This window comes from Neoarius graeffei, chromosome 9 (genome assembly GCF_027579695.1).
Source record: "Neoarius graeffei isolate fNeoGra1 chromosome 9, fNeoGra1.pri, whole genome shotgun sequence".
In the NCBI taxonomy this organism is placed as follows: domain Eukaryota; kingdom Metazoa; phylum Chordata; class Actinopteri; order Siluriformes; family Ariidae; genus Neoarius; species Neoarius graeffei.
The window spans coordinates 9360360-9378472 of NC_083577.1; the positions used below are offsets into that span (position 1 = coordinate 9360360).

The 18113-nt window shown below is 40.2% G+C and overlaps 1 protein-coding gene across 7 annotated transcripts in view; it reads right to left on the reverse strand.

The window, feature by feature from the left end:
* Positions 1–18113, reverse strand: part of ikzf2 (IKAROS family zinc finger 2) — an 80428-nt gene that overhangs the window by 22975 nt on the left and 39340 nt on the right. For all 7 annotated transcript variants that reach the window (XM_060929002.1, XM_060929003.1, XM_060929004.1 and 4 more), the window contains exons 4-5: positions 15932–16123; positions 7692–7859 (exon numbers count right to left, since the gene is read on the reverse strand). In XM_060929002.1, the coding sequence (XP_060784985.1) occupies positions 7692–7859; positions 15932–16123 (360 nt within the window). The remainder of the gene's footprint in view (positions 1–7691; positions 7860–15931; positions 16124–18113) is intronic.

An 18113-nucleotide genomic window follows, 5' to 3' on the forward strand; every position in this document is an offset into this window, starting at 1 on the left:
CCTCTCTTACTCTCTACCCCTTCCCTCCCGTTTCCCTTTTGCTCCCCTCTCTATATCTCTCTCTCTCCCCTCCCCCTCCCATTTCTCTTTTGCTCCTCTCTCTCTCCTATTTCACTTTTGCTCCCCCCTCTCTCTCTCTCTCTCTCTCTCTCTCCCCCTCCCATTTCACTTTTGCTTCTCTCTCTCTCTCTCTCTCTCTCTCTCTCCCCCTCTCTCTCATTTCTCTTTTGCTCCTCTCCCATTTCACTTTTGCTCCCCTCTCTTTCTCTCTACCCCTCCCCCTTCCCGTTTCTCTTTTGCTCCTCTCTCTCTCCCCCCGCTTTCTCTCCGTTTCTCTTTTGCTCCTCTCCCTCCCTCCCCCCTCTCCCATTTCTCTTTTCCCCTTCCCTCCCATTTCTCTTTTGCTCCTCTCTCTCTCCCCATTTCTTTTTCCCTCCCCTCTCTCCCTTCCCTCTCTCTCTCTCCCCTCTCTCTCTCTCTTTTACACCCCTCCCTTCTCACCCCCTCCCATTTCTCTCCCTCCCTCCCCTCTCTCCCATTTCTCTTTTGTCCTCCCCTCTCTCCCTCCCCCCCGTTTATCTTTTGCACCCCCCTCCGAGTTGCTGTGTTTTGTGTACACTTCCCACAGCGTCTTCTCACAGGTCCAATGGAATCAAATTGTAAATCTGTGCCTTGTGCCGTTTCACAGATGTGTGATGGATTGGGGCTGGACAGACCTTTATTTCGGATAGATCCAAAGAAGCTGAACCTCATTCAATTTCCTGTTTTTTTTTTTACTGTTTTTTAAAGTCTGGTCTTTTTTAAAAAATACATATGTACAGTGTAATGAATGAAAAAGCAATGGCTCTTTGTCCTGGGTATTAAAGGAGCCCTTGAGCTCTGGCTCAGCTCTCAGGTCGGGATAAAAACCCGAGAGAGGTTCCTCACGTGAGCAGCTCCTGACCTCGGTAACAGTGAAACAGGAGCCAGTCACATGGGGATCAGATCCAGTCATGGAGTCGCCCAGGTACTTCAGAAACAGCGCAACCTTTTTAACAGCAGCGGATGTGATGATGTTGAAAGGATGTGAGGAGGTTGTGCAGGCCAGAGTGTACAGATCTTTTCCCTAAGTTTACCCTGTTGGGAAAATGTCAGACCTGAGCGGCGAGCATGACACAGGTCACCTTTAGCTAAAACAAGCTGCTGATGTACAGTGGAAGATTCAGTAAAGTGCAACTGCACTCACTGCCTTTGTTTCTATGTGAGAGAGTGCCCTTTGGTTCTTTAAAGGAAACTGTGTTTCACACGTTCATGTGCTGTGAGACGTTTAGGCCCCTGGTTACTCTCTTACAGGTGCTTTTTTTTAAATTTATTTTAATGAAACTTTCTGAATGGAGGCTTTATTTTTGGTTTTAAACCTGTGCAGACACATCGTTTTAAATATCAGTTGATTCATTTTTTGCTTGGACCAGAGAACATAATAATAATAATAATAATAATAATAATCTCATCTCATTATCTCTAGCCGCTTTATCCTTCTACAGGGTCGCAGGCAAGCTGGAGCCTATCCCAGCTGACTACGGGCGAAAGGCGGGGTACACCCTGGACAAGTCGCCAGGTCATCACAGGGCTGACACATAGACACAGACAACCATTCACACTCACATTCACACCTACGGTCAATTTAGAGTCACCAGTTAACCTAACCTGCATGTCTTTGGACTGTGGGGGAAACCGGAGCACCAGGAGGAAACCCACGCAGACACGGGGAGAACATGCAAACTCCACACAGAAAGGCCCTCGCCAGCCCCGGGGCTCGAACCCAGGACCTTCTTGCTGTGAGGCGACAGCGCTAACCACTACACCACCGTGCCGCCAATAATAATAATAATAATAATAATAATAGGTTGGAGATAGGAATCTGCAGTTAATGTTTTAAAGAATGCTGGCGGTACGGTGATGTTGTGGTTAGCACTGTTGCCTCACAGCAAGAAGGTTCTGGGTTCGATCCCAGTGGTTAACGGGGGCCTTTCTGTGTGGAGTTTGCATGTTCTCCCCGTGTCTGTGTGGGTTTCCTCTGGGTGCTCCAATTTCCCCCATAGTCCAAAGACATGCAGGTTAGGCTAATTGGTGGCTCTAAATTGGATGTGAATGGTTGTTTGTCTCCATGTGTCAGCCCTGTGATGATCTGGCGATTTGTCCAGGGTGTACCCCGCCTCTCGCCCATAGTCAGCTGGGATAGGCTCCAGCTTGCCTACAAAGGATAAGCGCTAATGGATGGATCCTGTGAGTGAAAGACTTTACACTTTTTTGATTTCATTGTATTTTTAATCGTGTGGTAGATTGTGACAAATTGTTTCTGTTTTTAAGTTTCATATGAAAGGAGTTTTGAAAATCCAATTCTTTCTTGACTACTCTCTCTCTCTGTCTTTCTTCATGTCTCTTTTTGTATTTTGCTTCCACTCTTTTCCCTGTCTGCCTGTCTGCCTGTCATCTTCTTTCTTAACTACTCTCTCTCTTTCTCACTCTCTCTGTCTTTTTTTTACTCCTCTTTCACTCTTGCTGTCTTTGTCCATGTCTCTTTTTGTCGCTTACTTTTGCTCTTTTCCAGGCCTGTCTGTCAGTGTGTCTCTTTCACACCTTCTTTCTTAACTACTGTCTCTCTCTCTTTCTTTTTGAGTCCTCTTTCTGTCTGTCTTTCTCCATGTCTCTTTTTGTCGCTTGCTTCCTCTCCACTCTCTTTTTCATGTCTATCTCTCTCTCACACCCTCTTTCTTGACTACTCTCTCTCTCTCCTTCTATTTCTGAGGTGGAAAGTTCTTATTGCACAACATGCAGTCGGACCAGCCTGAGTTCCTGACATTCCTGTGAAGTGCAGGTGGCACAGGACTGATGAGGGAGGATCAGGACAAAGGCCTCTCTCTCTGTCTCTTTCTCCGTCGCTTTCTCTCTCCCTCTCTCTCTCTGTCTGTCTGAGACTCTGAGACTGATCAGACTGCACCGGTAGTAGCGTCACATTGTGGGAGTAAAGTTGAAGTAAAGCCTGAACGCAGTGTTCACTCACAGGGAGGGGGTCAAAGCCCACTAACTGCTCCTGGACAAAAGACATCCGTTTCGTATTATTTATTAAACTGAAAGGACAAAGAATAATTAAATTAATAATCCTTCAGCGCCTGAAGAGAGTGTGTGCAGAAATGTGACATATTTACTGCCTGGCCTAGAAACTGTGCGTATCCCAGGTGCTCAGAGCGATTAGCGCTGAAAAACAGGAAACGAGAAAAGACAAAGAAAAGCAGCAAAACATGATGAGAGAGATAGAGCGCTCCTGCTCTCCCTGTGAGTCACAACAAGTGTCTCCTGGTGTGACGGTGTGCTCAGCTCACTACTCCAGGTATCCACTGACCCCCAACACACACACACACACACACACACACACACACACACACAGAGTGTGACAGAATGATAGATTGATGCATTGATAGACAGGAAAAAAGAATGATGGTGAGAGATATAAAGAGAGAGAGCAAAGAGAAATAAAGGAAAAAGAAGAGGTAGCGAGAGGTAGATTAGAAAGTAGGTTAAAGGAAGAGAAACGAAGGATGAAGAGAGAAGAAACAAGGAGGGAGAAAAGACAGGAAGGAGAGTAAGCTGTTATTCAGAGAGAGAAGGTGAAAAGAGAAAAAGGAGGAGGATGAAGTGAAGAGGACAGGAAGAGAAGACAGATGAGAAAAAGAAGAAGGGAAGAAATAGAGATAGAAGAGTAGAAAAAATGGGGAAAGAAAACATGGTGGAGAGAAGACAGAAGAGGAGGGAGGGAAGAGAGTAACTGGTGTAAGGAGAAAGAGAGAAAATGAAAGAAAGAGAGAGAGAGAGGATGAGTATGATAGAGAGACAAATGTCAGGATTGGACAAGAAGAGAGACAGAAAAAGAGGACGGGGAGAAGAAGAAGATAAGAAGAGAGAGTGAGTGATGGAAAAGGTGAATGCAGTGAAAAAAGAAAAAGAAAGAAAAATGGAGGGATGAAGGTGGATCGAAGAGATATGAAGAAAAAGAAAGGGTATGAAGGAGAAAGAGAGAATATGAGGGAGAGTAAAAAAAGTGACGAGTGAGAAAAGAAAAATGGAGAAAAAGTAACAGAAGGAAGGAATGCGAAGAAAAATGGAGAAAGCGATGGCAAGAAAATTAGAGAAAAGAAGGGGGAGAGGAAGAGAGACAGAAAAAGAAGAGAGGGAGAAAAAATGAGAGAAGAGGAGGATAAGAAGAGAGAGAAATGAGAAAATGAAATAAAAATGGAGCGAACGAAAGTCAGACAACGTAGATGTGACAAAAAAGGGTTATAAAGAGAAATGTGAGAAGAAAAATGGAGAGAAAGAAATATGGTTATAAAAAGGTGTATGAGAGAGAGAGAGAAATAAAAAAGAAAGAGGGACAGAAAAAGAAGAGAGAGAAAAGTAAAAAAGGAGACAGGAGGAATGAGAGAAAGAATGATTGAATGATTGGAGAAGAGATATGAAGAAAAAGAAAGGGGTATGAGAGAGATGGAGAGAAAAGAAAAGAGAAGTAGAGAGAGGGTGAGAGACGAAGGGAAGCAGTGAGCAAACAAGAGTGCGAGTGGTGGAATGTTTCCTCTCGCGGTTCTCCAGCTCGTGGGCTGCAGGAGGAGTCCTGAGTGGCCTAACCACAGAGTGTGTGAAAGTCCCTTAGAGTGGACACACACACACACACACTTCATTTATAGAAAATGTATATATAAAAAGATAAAAAGTGTTAAGATTAGGGCTGGGCATTATGATAATAATAACGATTACACTTTTCTGACACATCAGTCAAATCGTCTGACTGGAGGAAAATGATTAGATGTAAAAGTGCATGCAGATTTTTTTTTTTTAATTTTAAAACCATGCAATTTTGATTAACACGTTGCGTTCTTGAGGCTTTTTTTTTTTTCCAAAATTGACCAGAAAAAATAAGCAGCCGATATATTAAAATCAGTGTTGTGGCTTTAAATCAATGAGCTTTTTTTCTTAATCATTTCTAATTAATTTCGGATCTAATCATATATTGAAATGCCTTATAGTTACATTACAGGCATTTAGCAGACACTCTTATCCAGCGAGACATACAGCATACCCAGAGTAGCAGGTGCCTTGTTCAAGACACTTCAGCCATTCCTGCTGGTCCAGGGAATCAAACTAGTGACCTTTTGGTCCCAAAGCTGCTTCTCTAAACGTCATGGTTAGGAACAGGAGCATAGATGGGGCTAGCGTTCATACCTTTTTGTACAACTTCACTCGTATGAAGTAAAATGTAATCCATTCAAATCCATTCGATGTTATGAACAAAGCATGAAGAAAAGGTATCAGCCTGAACTCTGCCCCTTAATCCACACCTTTGCTACTTTGCCTAAGAAGTGAGTCATAAGAATGGCTATGAATCTTTGAGTCTGAGTTTCTTACAGAATCTGCAAGACTGTTTTTTAAAGCACGTATGAGTCATGTTTGCTTGCTATAGTGTAAATGAGCATGACTGTGAGAATGGTTCAGTCTATAAGATTAGATTGGCTTCAACTAAATCAGATCAAATATGGATGTCTCAGCATGTCTGTCAGATATCTCCTCAGGACGGCAGCTTATCAGCTGACACTAAATCCTCGCAATACTCTCTGGCTTTGGAGGAAACCATGGCTAAATGGGTAGAGAAACAGCATTGGGACAAAAAGTTTGCTGATTCAATTCTCTGAACCAGCAGGACTGGCTCAAGAGCCCTTGAGCAAGGCGCCTAACCCCCAACTGCTCTGGCAAGAATGGTGGCGTACCTTGTGTCTGATCAGCCAGAGAAAAAAATGATGATGTGATTATCAGTTCGGGCAAGAGCCCAGCCATAACTAACTAAGACTCTCTGTGGAGAACCCTAGGATCACACCATCTATTACTGTACACAACTCTGGGGTAGTCCTGACAACCGACTAGCCTTCTTGCCCCGCAATGCAGTCATGCAGGTTTCTCCTTTACAATATCATGAGGACGTGTCCATTTCTATCCACAAAGGCCACTCAGGTGCTTGTTCAGTTACTTTTCACTTTAAGACTGTACTACGGCAACTCTCTCCTGGCAAGTTTGCCCATGTGCACCATCCAAGCCCTACAAGTGATCTGGAAAGTAGCTACACAACTTGTCTTCAACCTCCTCAAGTTCTCCCACACTACCTCATTGATGCATTCTTGCCACTAGCTTGCTGGTCCTACAAAGCCAGAAATGGACCAATACCCATCTACCTGAAAGCACTTATCACATCTGGCACTGTACCACACTTCCTTTGAGGCTCTAGCACTGCTTGATTGGCTCTAGTGTCCCTCAAAATACAAGGAACAGCTGCATCAAGACTATTCTAACTCAAGACTAACTTCCCCTAGCTGCCCAAGTCACTAGATGTCTTCAAATGGAGACTAAAGACCTACTACCTTTTCTAAAGGACTAATGACCCCACTACCCTAGTAGCTTCCATACTGCACTAACCTCTCCAATGGAGTTTTAGCCTGTCAAAGTGGGTGTGGCCTAATATTCTAATAAGCACACTTGATTGACATCCCTTGAGAGGCTCAAGGTTGATTTACTTCATTTGGTTGAACCTTGTATCCAAAATTATTTAAAATTGAGATAGGACAGTGCCAAGTGAGCAGTTGATGGCTAAGGGCCTTGCTTGAGGTCCCAACTGAGGCAGTTTAGTGGTGATAAGATTTGATCTTACAGCCTCCCAATGAGTAACCCAACCCAATGACTTAAGTACTGATCTACCAATGTCCTGAGCCTGGTACACCACTTGAGTAGAACTAAACACAATGACAAAAGCAAGAAGATGTGGAAATGTTCAAACATGCCTTCATGAAGACTCATTCTTGACAAAAAACAACAACCATGGTACAATGGTTTGTCCCTCAGGTGAACCTTTCTATACAGGGTCTGTGTAGAATCTTTCAAAGACCTTTGAGTCCTTCAAATCCTGGAATTCCTTGATTGTTGGATTTCTGGAATTCCTTGATTTCTTGAATTCTGGACTACCCAAGGAACCTTCGAGTAACGCCCTCCTGGGACATTTTAAAGAATCAAACAGATGTTTTTCACTTGATAACCCAAATTCACTGGGGGGGGTATGAGTTATTTTTTCATACGTTGCATAGTTTGGAAAGGGGCTACCCATATCATTGTTGTGAGTGGTGAAAACAAGATAAGCCTGACCCACTGATGGTACCAGCCCACTGACCCACTGATGGTAAGCCTGACCCACTTCACAATAAAATGATCAAGATTAAAAGTTTACAAATAATTCAGAGTTTATACTGCATCTTAAACTCATTAGAAAGCGACCACAGATTTAGGTTATCCGATGCTTTAAAAGTAGAAGAACACAAGATGCCCCACAGATTGGTAAAGAAACACATGTTGACTTGTCCAGAAAACCTTGACTTCCTACTACTGTAGGAATTATGTATTCTTTTAGCAGACATCTTCTGCGAAGCAACTAAGAGCTGAGAAAATGGGTTAAAGGTCTCACTTCAAAGCCCAACAGTTGCTCCTTCTGCTCTCGAGCCCAGAACTAAATTAAACCCGAAACGGTTAAACCTCAAATGGCCACTGTAGTTCAGGAAATTGTTTAAGCAGTAAACCTAAGTCCTCTGAGCTATAAAGAGGAATTGGATTGAGAGGAGACATACCAGAGTGCGTGCGCAGGTGACCTGTGAGGGCGTCACGGCGGCGGCAGGCATAGCTACAGAATGGGCACTTGAAGGGTTTCTCGCCTGTGTGAAGTTTGATGTGTCTCAGCAGGTTTCCTTTTTGGGTGAAGGACACGCCGCACTGGCTGCACTGAAACGGACGATCACCTGCATAAATAGGAGAAACAAACAAAACAAAACAAAACAACATCTTGATTTGGGCAATGACAAAGAGTTAACACTGGACCTGTGATAATGTAGTGTTAACATTATACACAACATCATAGGCATACTAGAGGTGTAAACCTCAGGCTTCCACATGATACGATATAAAACAATACAAGACATTTTTGATTCTTAAGGCAACAACTCAATATTTGATGATACCACTGAATCTACAATTTGATTTCATAGCCTCCGAACAACATGTGAACAACTTCTGGGGTTGGTGTACTGTTGATTTGAGAACGATGATGATGTAGAGAAGGAAAAATATATTTTAAATGTATCAGACTTAGAGGCAAATTACCTCACTAGCTTATTCAATTATTTTCACGTTAGCTTAAAATGTAAATTATTTTTAATATACCAGCCCCTTCGTATTTTATATTTTTGGTTAATAATAATTTGCATATTATACCTTTGTGTATTATATTTGTTCGTAATAATAGAATTATGGTTGTTACCTTGATTCATTTCAATTGTTGTCTTTAAAATGGATGCTTTGTTCCAAATCATCTGATTGTTGAGGCCACTGTGGTACTGCTAGTCAAAGGTTTATGAACAAATGGAGTTTCTTAAATGGTTCCTTGACAGAGTTTCAGTCCCACATCAACCAAAAGGCATAGGATGGCAATTAATTAAGAAAAAAAAAGAAAACTTATTCACTAAAGACTTAAATTTCTGTATTTTAGGACATTTTAACAATGGCTGAACAACATATTTGAATAATATTGGCTGGTATTAACTGGTATATCAGATATATTCCATTCAGCTAGCATGATACTGAATGAGTTGAAGACAAGTAGCTGAACGGAATATATCTGATATACCATGAAAAAAGCCATAATAATAATAATAATAATAATAATAATAATAATAATAATTATTATTATTATTATTATTATTATTATACATACACATTCCTTTCGGGTGTTCAACGTGTCTTTCTCTTTCAAAATTCTCTCAAAAGCATTCGTATTTAATGAAGCAAACCTGACGGCCATGTTTGTTTACAAATTCTCACAGTCGCTCGCTAGTGTGGAAGTTTTACGTCTCCGATGTGTGACGTCATGTTGTCTTGACAACCGTGCAATATTGTAAACCATATTCAACGTTCATTCTCCATTGGGTAGAGTGATGTAATACACGTAGGATAAGCGATATGCTAACAATTGCATGCTATCAAACCAAATGAATGAAACCTGCTAGAAGGGAATAGAATATATGTTTTTATTCCATCGAAAAAGTGTCCTGTATGTATAATAATGTTTAATAATAGCTAGTCTAATATTCCATCACAACATTCAATACCTACATCGATAAGTCTGCAAAAGCAAATTAGCATTATTAATTAGGACAGATGTTTTGGGAGTCCTGTGGGGGTACCATGAATCTCTTTCATAGTGTTTTTAAACATGAAGTGTTTAGTCTGATGAACTTGTGTTCAATTTGATGAAAGACATCGATAACACTTGTGCATGGACTAAAATAATGTGTTTGAGGGAAATGCTATCAATCCATTTCCAAGAGAATTCTAACGTTTCGACTTCAGCAAGAGAGCGATTTGACTCTAAATCAACTGACAAGTGGGAAGTGAATCCAACATTCCTTGTGGTTTGAGATATGAGCAGTTTTTTTTTGTTTGTTTGTTTTTTTTTTTTGTAGATGCGAGCTGCCAAACTTTTGAAATCTTGCGTGTCACTTTCAAAACCCTGCATAATCTTGCTCGGACATACCTTAGGGAACTACTGACCCCCTACACCCCACTTGCTCACTAAGGTCTACTAGCAACAACCTACTTGCTGTCCCATGCACCAGACTTTCCACCATGGGGGCCATTGCCCCCAAACTTTGGAATTCTCTTCTTCAGTCTTTCTGTGACTGGTCTTCTTTCTTTACTTTCAAATCACAATCTTTTCCATGAATGTTTCTCTTCATTTCTCACTGCTTTGTCTTTTTTTCCCCTCCCTTCCGTAAATTGAACTTGGGTTTGTGAAAGGCGCTATAGAAATTTAACTTATGATGATGATGATGATGATGATGATTATTATTATTATTATTATTATTATTAATAATAATTTGTACTAGCACAAATTGTTACTCTCACTCAGGATCTTTGTACTTTCTTCTTCTTCTTCTTATTATTATTATTATTCTCCTCACATTTTTTATGATGCTATTTTTCTCTCAGTTTTCAACCAACCATCACCAAATTTCACATGATGAATACCTCATTGCTGAATTACGTTGCTATGACTTTTGGTGCTGATCTGGATCACTGATCCAGAATGATCCATGAAAAACAGGATTTTTTTCAATCACTTATAACTCAATTTTCATGATTTTTTCAATCTTTTTTTATTATTCTGTTGAAGGAAGAAGGGTGCAACTTTTCCTTGACCTTCAATTAACAAAGGTCAGCTAGCACAAATGACTGTGACTTCAGTCACAGTCTCTATCTAGTCATTATTCTTATTCTTATTATAAACTGAGCCATGAGACACAAACTGAGCCAAAGCACAGAGCTGTAGTACTGCAGAAACGCCATGTGACAAACAGAATGAGAAAATAAACGCTGGCTGCTGTGCAACACAAAACATTTGAACCTAGATATTTATATACAGTAATGATCTAATGATTTATTGAATACTGGCTCCATGTTCTCCATGCTTGGGCAATTTTTTATTTCTACGTGCACTCTGTAAACTTACTTTTTTGTTACCACATTTCTGAACAGTTTATACAATCAATTATCTGCAGTGTGAAACCAAACCAAAAGGCAAACAAACAGAAAGTAGCAATTTCGCTCTGATTCAGACTCAGTCAACAAAATAAGTGTGAAAACACCCTTATAAACTGGGTTAGAAGATATGGGACAGGGCTTTTCTTAAGGACTGGTAATGCAAGCTTTTTTTGAGAAACCCAGCAGCAGGAAGTTATGATTGCGCCAGTACAAAACCAGATCCGCTTCAGAGTATATAAAATGAGAACATTGCTTGAAGCTTAACCAAAAATGGTAATGCAAGATGCTCCAAAGTTTTTTGCATGGCAGTGTACATCGGATGACCTGTTGTCAGTTTTGTGTTTCGTATATACCCTCAGCTGTACTGTCCATGTAGACTCGCATTTTACAGGGATAAAGTACTGGCTGATACATTTGCTGCAAGTCAGACCCACATCGAAAAACGATTCACCCAAAAAGGAAAAGTTGATATAATGCAAAGACATGAGATGAGAAACTAAGGATATGTATGCATCGAGCATGGCCTGTGTTATTTAAATTTCCTTCTTACAATTCAATATTTGGGGAATAAACTTGAAATCTTTAATCGGTACATAGATATGATGCTTTTTTTTTTTAATTCGAGAAACATCATAATCTATTTTCAGAGCCAAGTCTATTGGTGTTAATTGTTAGAATATAACCGATAATAATATGTTAGCAACTGATAGCTTTTGGTATTTTGGGCCTTTAAAAGATATGGCTTGGACAGAACATGAGTTTGAATCTCCTGATGTACTGTAGATAATGATGGCAATTAAAAAACCTGCCCCCCCCAGAATAGAGATAACAGAGAAGCTAACAGAAACCTTTCATTAAAGGAGATATGCAGAACCATGGCCTCACCTTTTGTTTATAAATGCCTTCAGACCTCAAGAATGGCATAGGAATAGTTTTAAGTGTTAACAATAAATCTAATATAGTAATGTTTATGATTAAAATGATTCATATAGGTAGCGGTCTGAGTGAATGACCTTGACATCTGTGATGCAACCGCAGGAAGGCTATTGGTCTCATCGCCATTTCTGCTATACTCAAACACAGAGCTGACTGCAACTTCGAGCTTCCATTTTGAGCTAATTTATCGCCATGCCACATAGCTGTGTTGCTGGTGGATCCAGCAACACTACAGAAGGTGGATTTACGCTGCATTCATGGCCTGAATGTTCAAACTGCATAGATTTGGACGTGTTTTATGAGAAGTTCACGGGCACATTGGGTGCCTACAAAGTGGTCTCTCCTCTGCACATTTTACTGAAGACTTGTACAAGACCTCTGATCTTTTGAGGAATGTTGGCTATAAGCCTGTATTGAAAGAGAGTGCAGTACCAACAATTAAAGGAAAAGAAAACTACATGAAAAGGAAAGTAAGTTTAGTTGCACCAGTTCTCCTGGAGTGTGAGCCGAGGATTGTTGATAAACCCCAGGACAGAACGGGATGTGACATATTATCGTTCAGGCAGTGACCTCCCCACAGTTGTTGCAAAATTGGTGACATCCCGTCCCAGGTTTTAGTAATTGCCTGAGCCGAGCAGTAATGGCGGAGTACTCTGTATGGAGAAAATGGAGAATGAGTGGACCAGCAGTCTGATTTCTCCACTGGATATACTTGCCTCAGCAGCAATATCTTGCCCTTACATGGAAGAAGCGAATGAACGGAGAACTGAATGAACAACTGAATGTCAGATTGTTTCAAAACAATCAGCCACAAGGTCGGCCTTCAAGAAGTGAGAACACAGACGGGTAAGATACGACTCTCATTTGGATGCAAAACAACAAAAACAACAACACTCACTGTTTACCTGCATTTATATTAATACGTGTAACTTGTATTGTGTGTTTAAGTTAGCGGTATAAGATTATTTAATTTGCTTCAGAATGTGATTGTTTCAGTTCATCTGATTATTTAATTAGCCTTTTACGTTTTATCAGTGAAAATGCATGCATGTGCATGTATGTTGCATAAGTTATAACACCTATCCTGTTTTAATGAGAGTCAACCCACAATCAATGAAGTCAAATCAGTCTTAGTTGAGAAAGTCGGTGATGGTATTTCTTACTCTCACCGTAAATGTTTATTTATATGACTTTGGTCTATAGCTGTAAAAGGTCTCGGCCTTAAAACTGGTTCCTGCAATGACGTCATGCACTCAGGGCTGTCTGGCTCAACAGGACAGCTCGAATGCCAACTTTGCGGTCGATTTTAACTCTAAAAAAAAAAATATATATATATATATATATATATATATATATATATATATATATATATATATATAATTCCCATTTATGCAGCATATAAGAGTCAAGGATGGAGATACTATCCACACAGAAATGTATTTAAAAATAAAGGTTCTGCATATCTCCTTTAAGTATTTTTAAAATATAATTTGTCTATCCAAAAGACTGAACAATGGCACTTTAGGGGGTTTAATGTTGAAAATGTGAAGCAGAGTTGTGCAAATGGTGATGGTGTTGCACTGGAGTTATTGTACAATTTTTTTTAATTTTTTTGTAATGCTAGAAGAGCATGAGTTGATGGTTTTGACTCTGAGTGCTAACCGCTATCGAAACACGTTCTCAGAATGCATCGTTGGTCCTTTTATAAATAGAGTAGTGGGATGAGAAAGTGTTAGATCACAACAGCGTAGCCCCTTCTGTGTCCTTTTTGCAGAGCCTGGCTTACCACACAGGCTTTCCAGAGCAAGCTTGTACAAAACCTAAAGGTCGTCGGCTGCTTAACATAACAACACGCCAGGGTCTTGAACAAGCTCTGAAGTTCTTCTACTAACTCCTTCTCTCAGCAAGTCAAGGCTTTAAAACTCAACTGGTAGCTTTGTTACAGTTAAAAACCACCCTGATTTTGCCTTTCCCATGGCGCTTGGTTACTTGCTTATGTAGAAAATCCAGATCCAGATAAGATCTAAACATGTCTAGAGATGCTACCGTATTTGACTTTTCCCCCCCTTTCTTTCCTTTAGTAGCTGAACAAGTGAGAAAGCTAAAATCTGAAATCTGAGCCAGGAGTTCCAATGAATGCACATCAGCGCCAGGTGAAACATCTAGAACAGGTTGTGGAGGATTCCTGGGATAATGTCCCTGAGAAAATGTTTAAAACCTACTCAGATTTACCCTGATCTTTTGACACACTTGAAACCTAACACACTTTTTCCAAGATAAAGGCTTTATAGTGGTCAATTTCCATAAATGTGCTCAATAACTGAGAGGCAAATTACTATAAATGTTCAAATGTTATTGCTGAAAAGCTGGCGTGATTTCTGCCCATGGGATGTCCATGAGTAAGCAGTAAAGGAAGGAAAAAAGTGAGATAAAAAAAAAGAAAGTGAGCATAATGTTCCACAGTCTGTCTTCTGAGATGCCAAAAGCTATTTATTAAGAATCAAAGTGAGCATGGAGGATTATTTACACAAATTTTCCACGAGTGTGTTCTAACCTTGAAGTGCATTTTGCATGCAGCTTCAAATTTCAAAACAGGTCTGTGCATCGGTTTGCTTTCATTCGGTGCTTTGTGGTGAAACAGGGAACACATGGCATAGAAACTGAGAGAGTGAGCTCGTGTCAAAGAAATGTAAACTGGAAACATGCATCAGACAGTAGGCACTTATTTCCTAGTGATGCATCAAGATAATTTATTTATCTATCTATTGATTTATTTATTTTTAATACGTATGAGTACATAGGTGTTGGTGCACTTTGATACTAATAATAAAATGGAAAGCAATCAGCGGACGTTTCATTGAGCTTTGTTTATGTCTAGCACCCTTTGTGCACTTTTTATGCACTCTTTATACACTCTGTGCACTCTTTATGCACTATTCATACACTTTGCGTACTCTTTATGCAATATGCTCACTCCTTATGCACTCTTTGTGCACTCACCATGCATACTTTATGTAGTATTTATACACAATGCACTCTTTATGCTCTCTTTGTGCACTCTTTATACACTCTTTTGTGACACTCTGTGCAATCTGTGCAGGGTTGCCGCGGGGTTGTAAAAGGTAGTGAAAGGTAGTAAATGAAATTAGACCAAATTAAGGCTTGTAAAACGTAGTAAAAAGTAATAAACGTCATCTGACCAGGTAGTAAATTTTTTAACCTCCATAATGTGTCTAAAATACGTTTTTCAATTTGTGTAATTCACGTGCAAGCCTATCTCCTTGAATTAATAAACTAGCGTGAATTGCAAACTCTTTATGCACTCTTTACACACTTTTTGTGCACTCTTTATACATTCTATGTGAACTCGATGCACTTTTATACACCCTTTGCGCACTCACTGTGCACTCTTTATATACTATTTATACACTGTGCACTCTTTATGCACTCTTTTGTGACATTCTGTGCTATCTTTGCAAACTCTTTCTACAATCTGTACACTCTTTCTGTACACTCTTTTCACACTTCTTGTGCACTCTTTATGCACTCTTTATACATTCTTTGTGCTCTTTATGCAATATGTGCACTCTTTATGTACTATGCACTCCATGTACTTTATACACTCTTTTGTGATACACTTTCTGCACTCTTTGAGAGCTCTTTATGCAATCTGTGCACTTTCTGCACTCTGTGCACTCTTTATACACTCTTTGTGCACTATTTATACACTGTGCACTCTATGCACTCTTTAGAAACTCTTTGTGCACTCTTTGTTGACTGTGTAATCTGTGCACTCTTTATGCACTCTGTGCACTCTTTACACACTTTTTGTACACTCTTTGTGCTGGGTTTGATATCCTGCTGTTTAAAATCTGTATCTTTAATACAGCAGAATGGTGAGGACAGTCCAAGTGAGTGGTCATTAAAATTAAAGGCAAGATGACATGCATGTAACACAATGCATGTAAACCCTGGAGCGCAGTGAGTAGAAAGCACGGCATACTCAAATACATTCTAGTTTCTATAGTAATAGCTCATTCACATGGACTTGTACTGAAGACACTCCACAGAAACATATGTGTGAAGTTTTCTTTAAAGGCATGTTTATGTGACATTTATGGAAGGAGTCTCCAGTGTTAGAGGTAAAGCTATAACTTTATAAGTTTATGCTTTACAGTTTCTAGTGAACAAGTGAGAGCAAAAACTTGTTTCATGGACATTCCACAATGGATAAAAAGTCTGACTTTTTGCTTTGAATTGCTACAACCTGGAGTATAAGAGGAATAAAGCACTTTGTGTTATTAAAGGAAAGTAGCTTCGTTACAGATCACACACTCACCATTGGGGAGGCGTGTCACAGTGTCAGGTGGTGCCTCGGCCCCTCCTCCGACATCCTGTAGGTTGTTCGGGCTGTCAACCATTGGCTCTTCCAATATGGAGCCTTCTTCACCACTGTGGACCGTCTCATCTTGGCTTACGGCTCTTCTTTCGGTGTCTTCCTCAGCGCCCTCCTCCTGTTTGATCTTGTGAGCTGGAATAGAAATAAACAAGAGGGGTAATTAACATTACAGCTTCTGATCTTATACATGTGATCATCTCTCTCACACACACACACACACACACACACACACACACACACACACACACACACACACACACACACAGTTTGTTATTTACAAGCTTGCATCTCAACATCTGTGCTGTGAATGCAAAGTTTCAAAACCAAGTCCATTCAAGTTATTTTTTACTGCAGTATGAAATTTATTTCAACGTAAGACTCTCTCTCTCTCTCTCTCTCTCTCTGATCAGTTACTATGACAGCCAAGTAAGAAAATGCTTCCTACAAAACCTTGATTTGGAGCAACAGGACCCTGATCTCATGAACAGCAGCTGGATTTCGTCCAATTTCACACAAAAGTCAAAAGGCAAAGCTTGTATGCTGACTGTGGCTTAAAGGTTAAGGCTCTGGCTTACTAATCAGAAAACTAGGGTTCAAGCTCCACTACTACCAAGCTGTCACAATGTTGGACCCTTGTTCAATGCCCTTAACCCTTTCTGCTCCAGGAGTACTGTCTCATCTCATCTCATTATCTCTAGCTGCTTTATCCTTCTACAGGGTCGCAGGCAAGCTGGAGCCTATCCCAGCTGACTACGGGAGAAAGGCAGGGTACACCCTGGACAAGTCGCCAGGTCATCACAGGGCTGACACATAGACACAGACAACCATTCACACTCACATTCACACCTACGGTCAATTTAGAGTCACCAGTTAACCTAACCTGCATGTCTTTGGACTGTGGGGGAAACCGGAGCACCCGGAGGAAACCCACGCGGACACGGGGAGAACATGCAAACTCCACACAGAAAGGCCCTCGCCGGCCACGGGGCTCGAACTCGGACCTTCTTGCTGTGAGGCCACAGCGCTAACCACTACACCACCGTGCCGCCTCGCTTATTTGTATTTGTGATAATTTATTCTATTAAGGCATGACGTATAAATCGGTCAAAATATATCACAAGTATTATTTGAGTCAACTGCTGATTTTCTTGGAATGTATGTATTCATTTATTTATTCATTTATTCATATTTGAAGTGACAAAAATGAACAGTTTAAGGCATATTTGTATAAAACCAACAGTTTATATCTTCTAACTGTATCATGTAAGTAAGAACAGGAACTAACTTGTTTTCCAGATGTTCCACAACAACTTTCTAAAAACGCAACTATAAATGATTAAAAAGTACGACATCGTCATGAATAAATTACTACTTGTAATCATCGGCAAATTTTTCCGACATGTTTTATTCCTTACTTATTTTAATAAATCAAATAATGTAGGTTTGTTCTTGTTCTGATTCAGTTGATGAAGTCACACCCAGACACCATGTTCTACAGACACACACCGTCTCCATCCATGGGTAGATTTTGTACTATATATATATATATATATATATATATATATATATATATATATATATATATATATATATATATACTTTGAACACCCAGTAATATGTTTGTGTTCTGAGGTGTATGTGTGTGTGTGTGTGTGTGTGCGCACATGCGCTGGTTGAAGCTTGACAATAATTAAGATTTCTCTCTCCATGTTATTTTTAACCTGGATGTTTTCTATGTGTTAAATTCTTGCTCAGGAGATGAATGAAGCCTTTTCGCCTTTAGTATAGATTTAACATGAAGAGGAGATAAGAAGGGGTGTGTACAGCGCCGCCCTGCAGTCTGATTCAAGGAACTGTCATTTATTTGGGGAACCATCACCATGTCTCTCTCTCTCTCTCTCTCTCTCTCTCTCTGTGACACACACACACACACACACACACACACACACACACACACACACACACACACACCTGAACCAAAAATAGACACTCTAAGACACAAATGACACATACAAAAAAAGCGAGACGCAAATGAGCAAGCGCCCAGCCTGCGAGTTTTCCATCTCGACCACACAGGAAGAAAAAACAACACCTCTCGGCGTTCCTCCACAATGCATCAGGT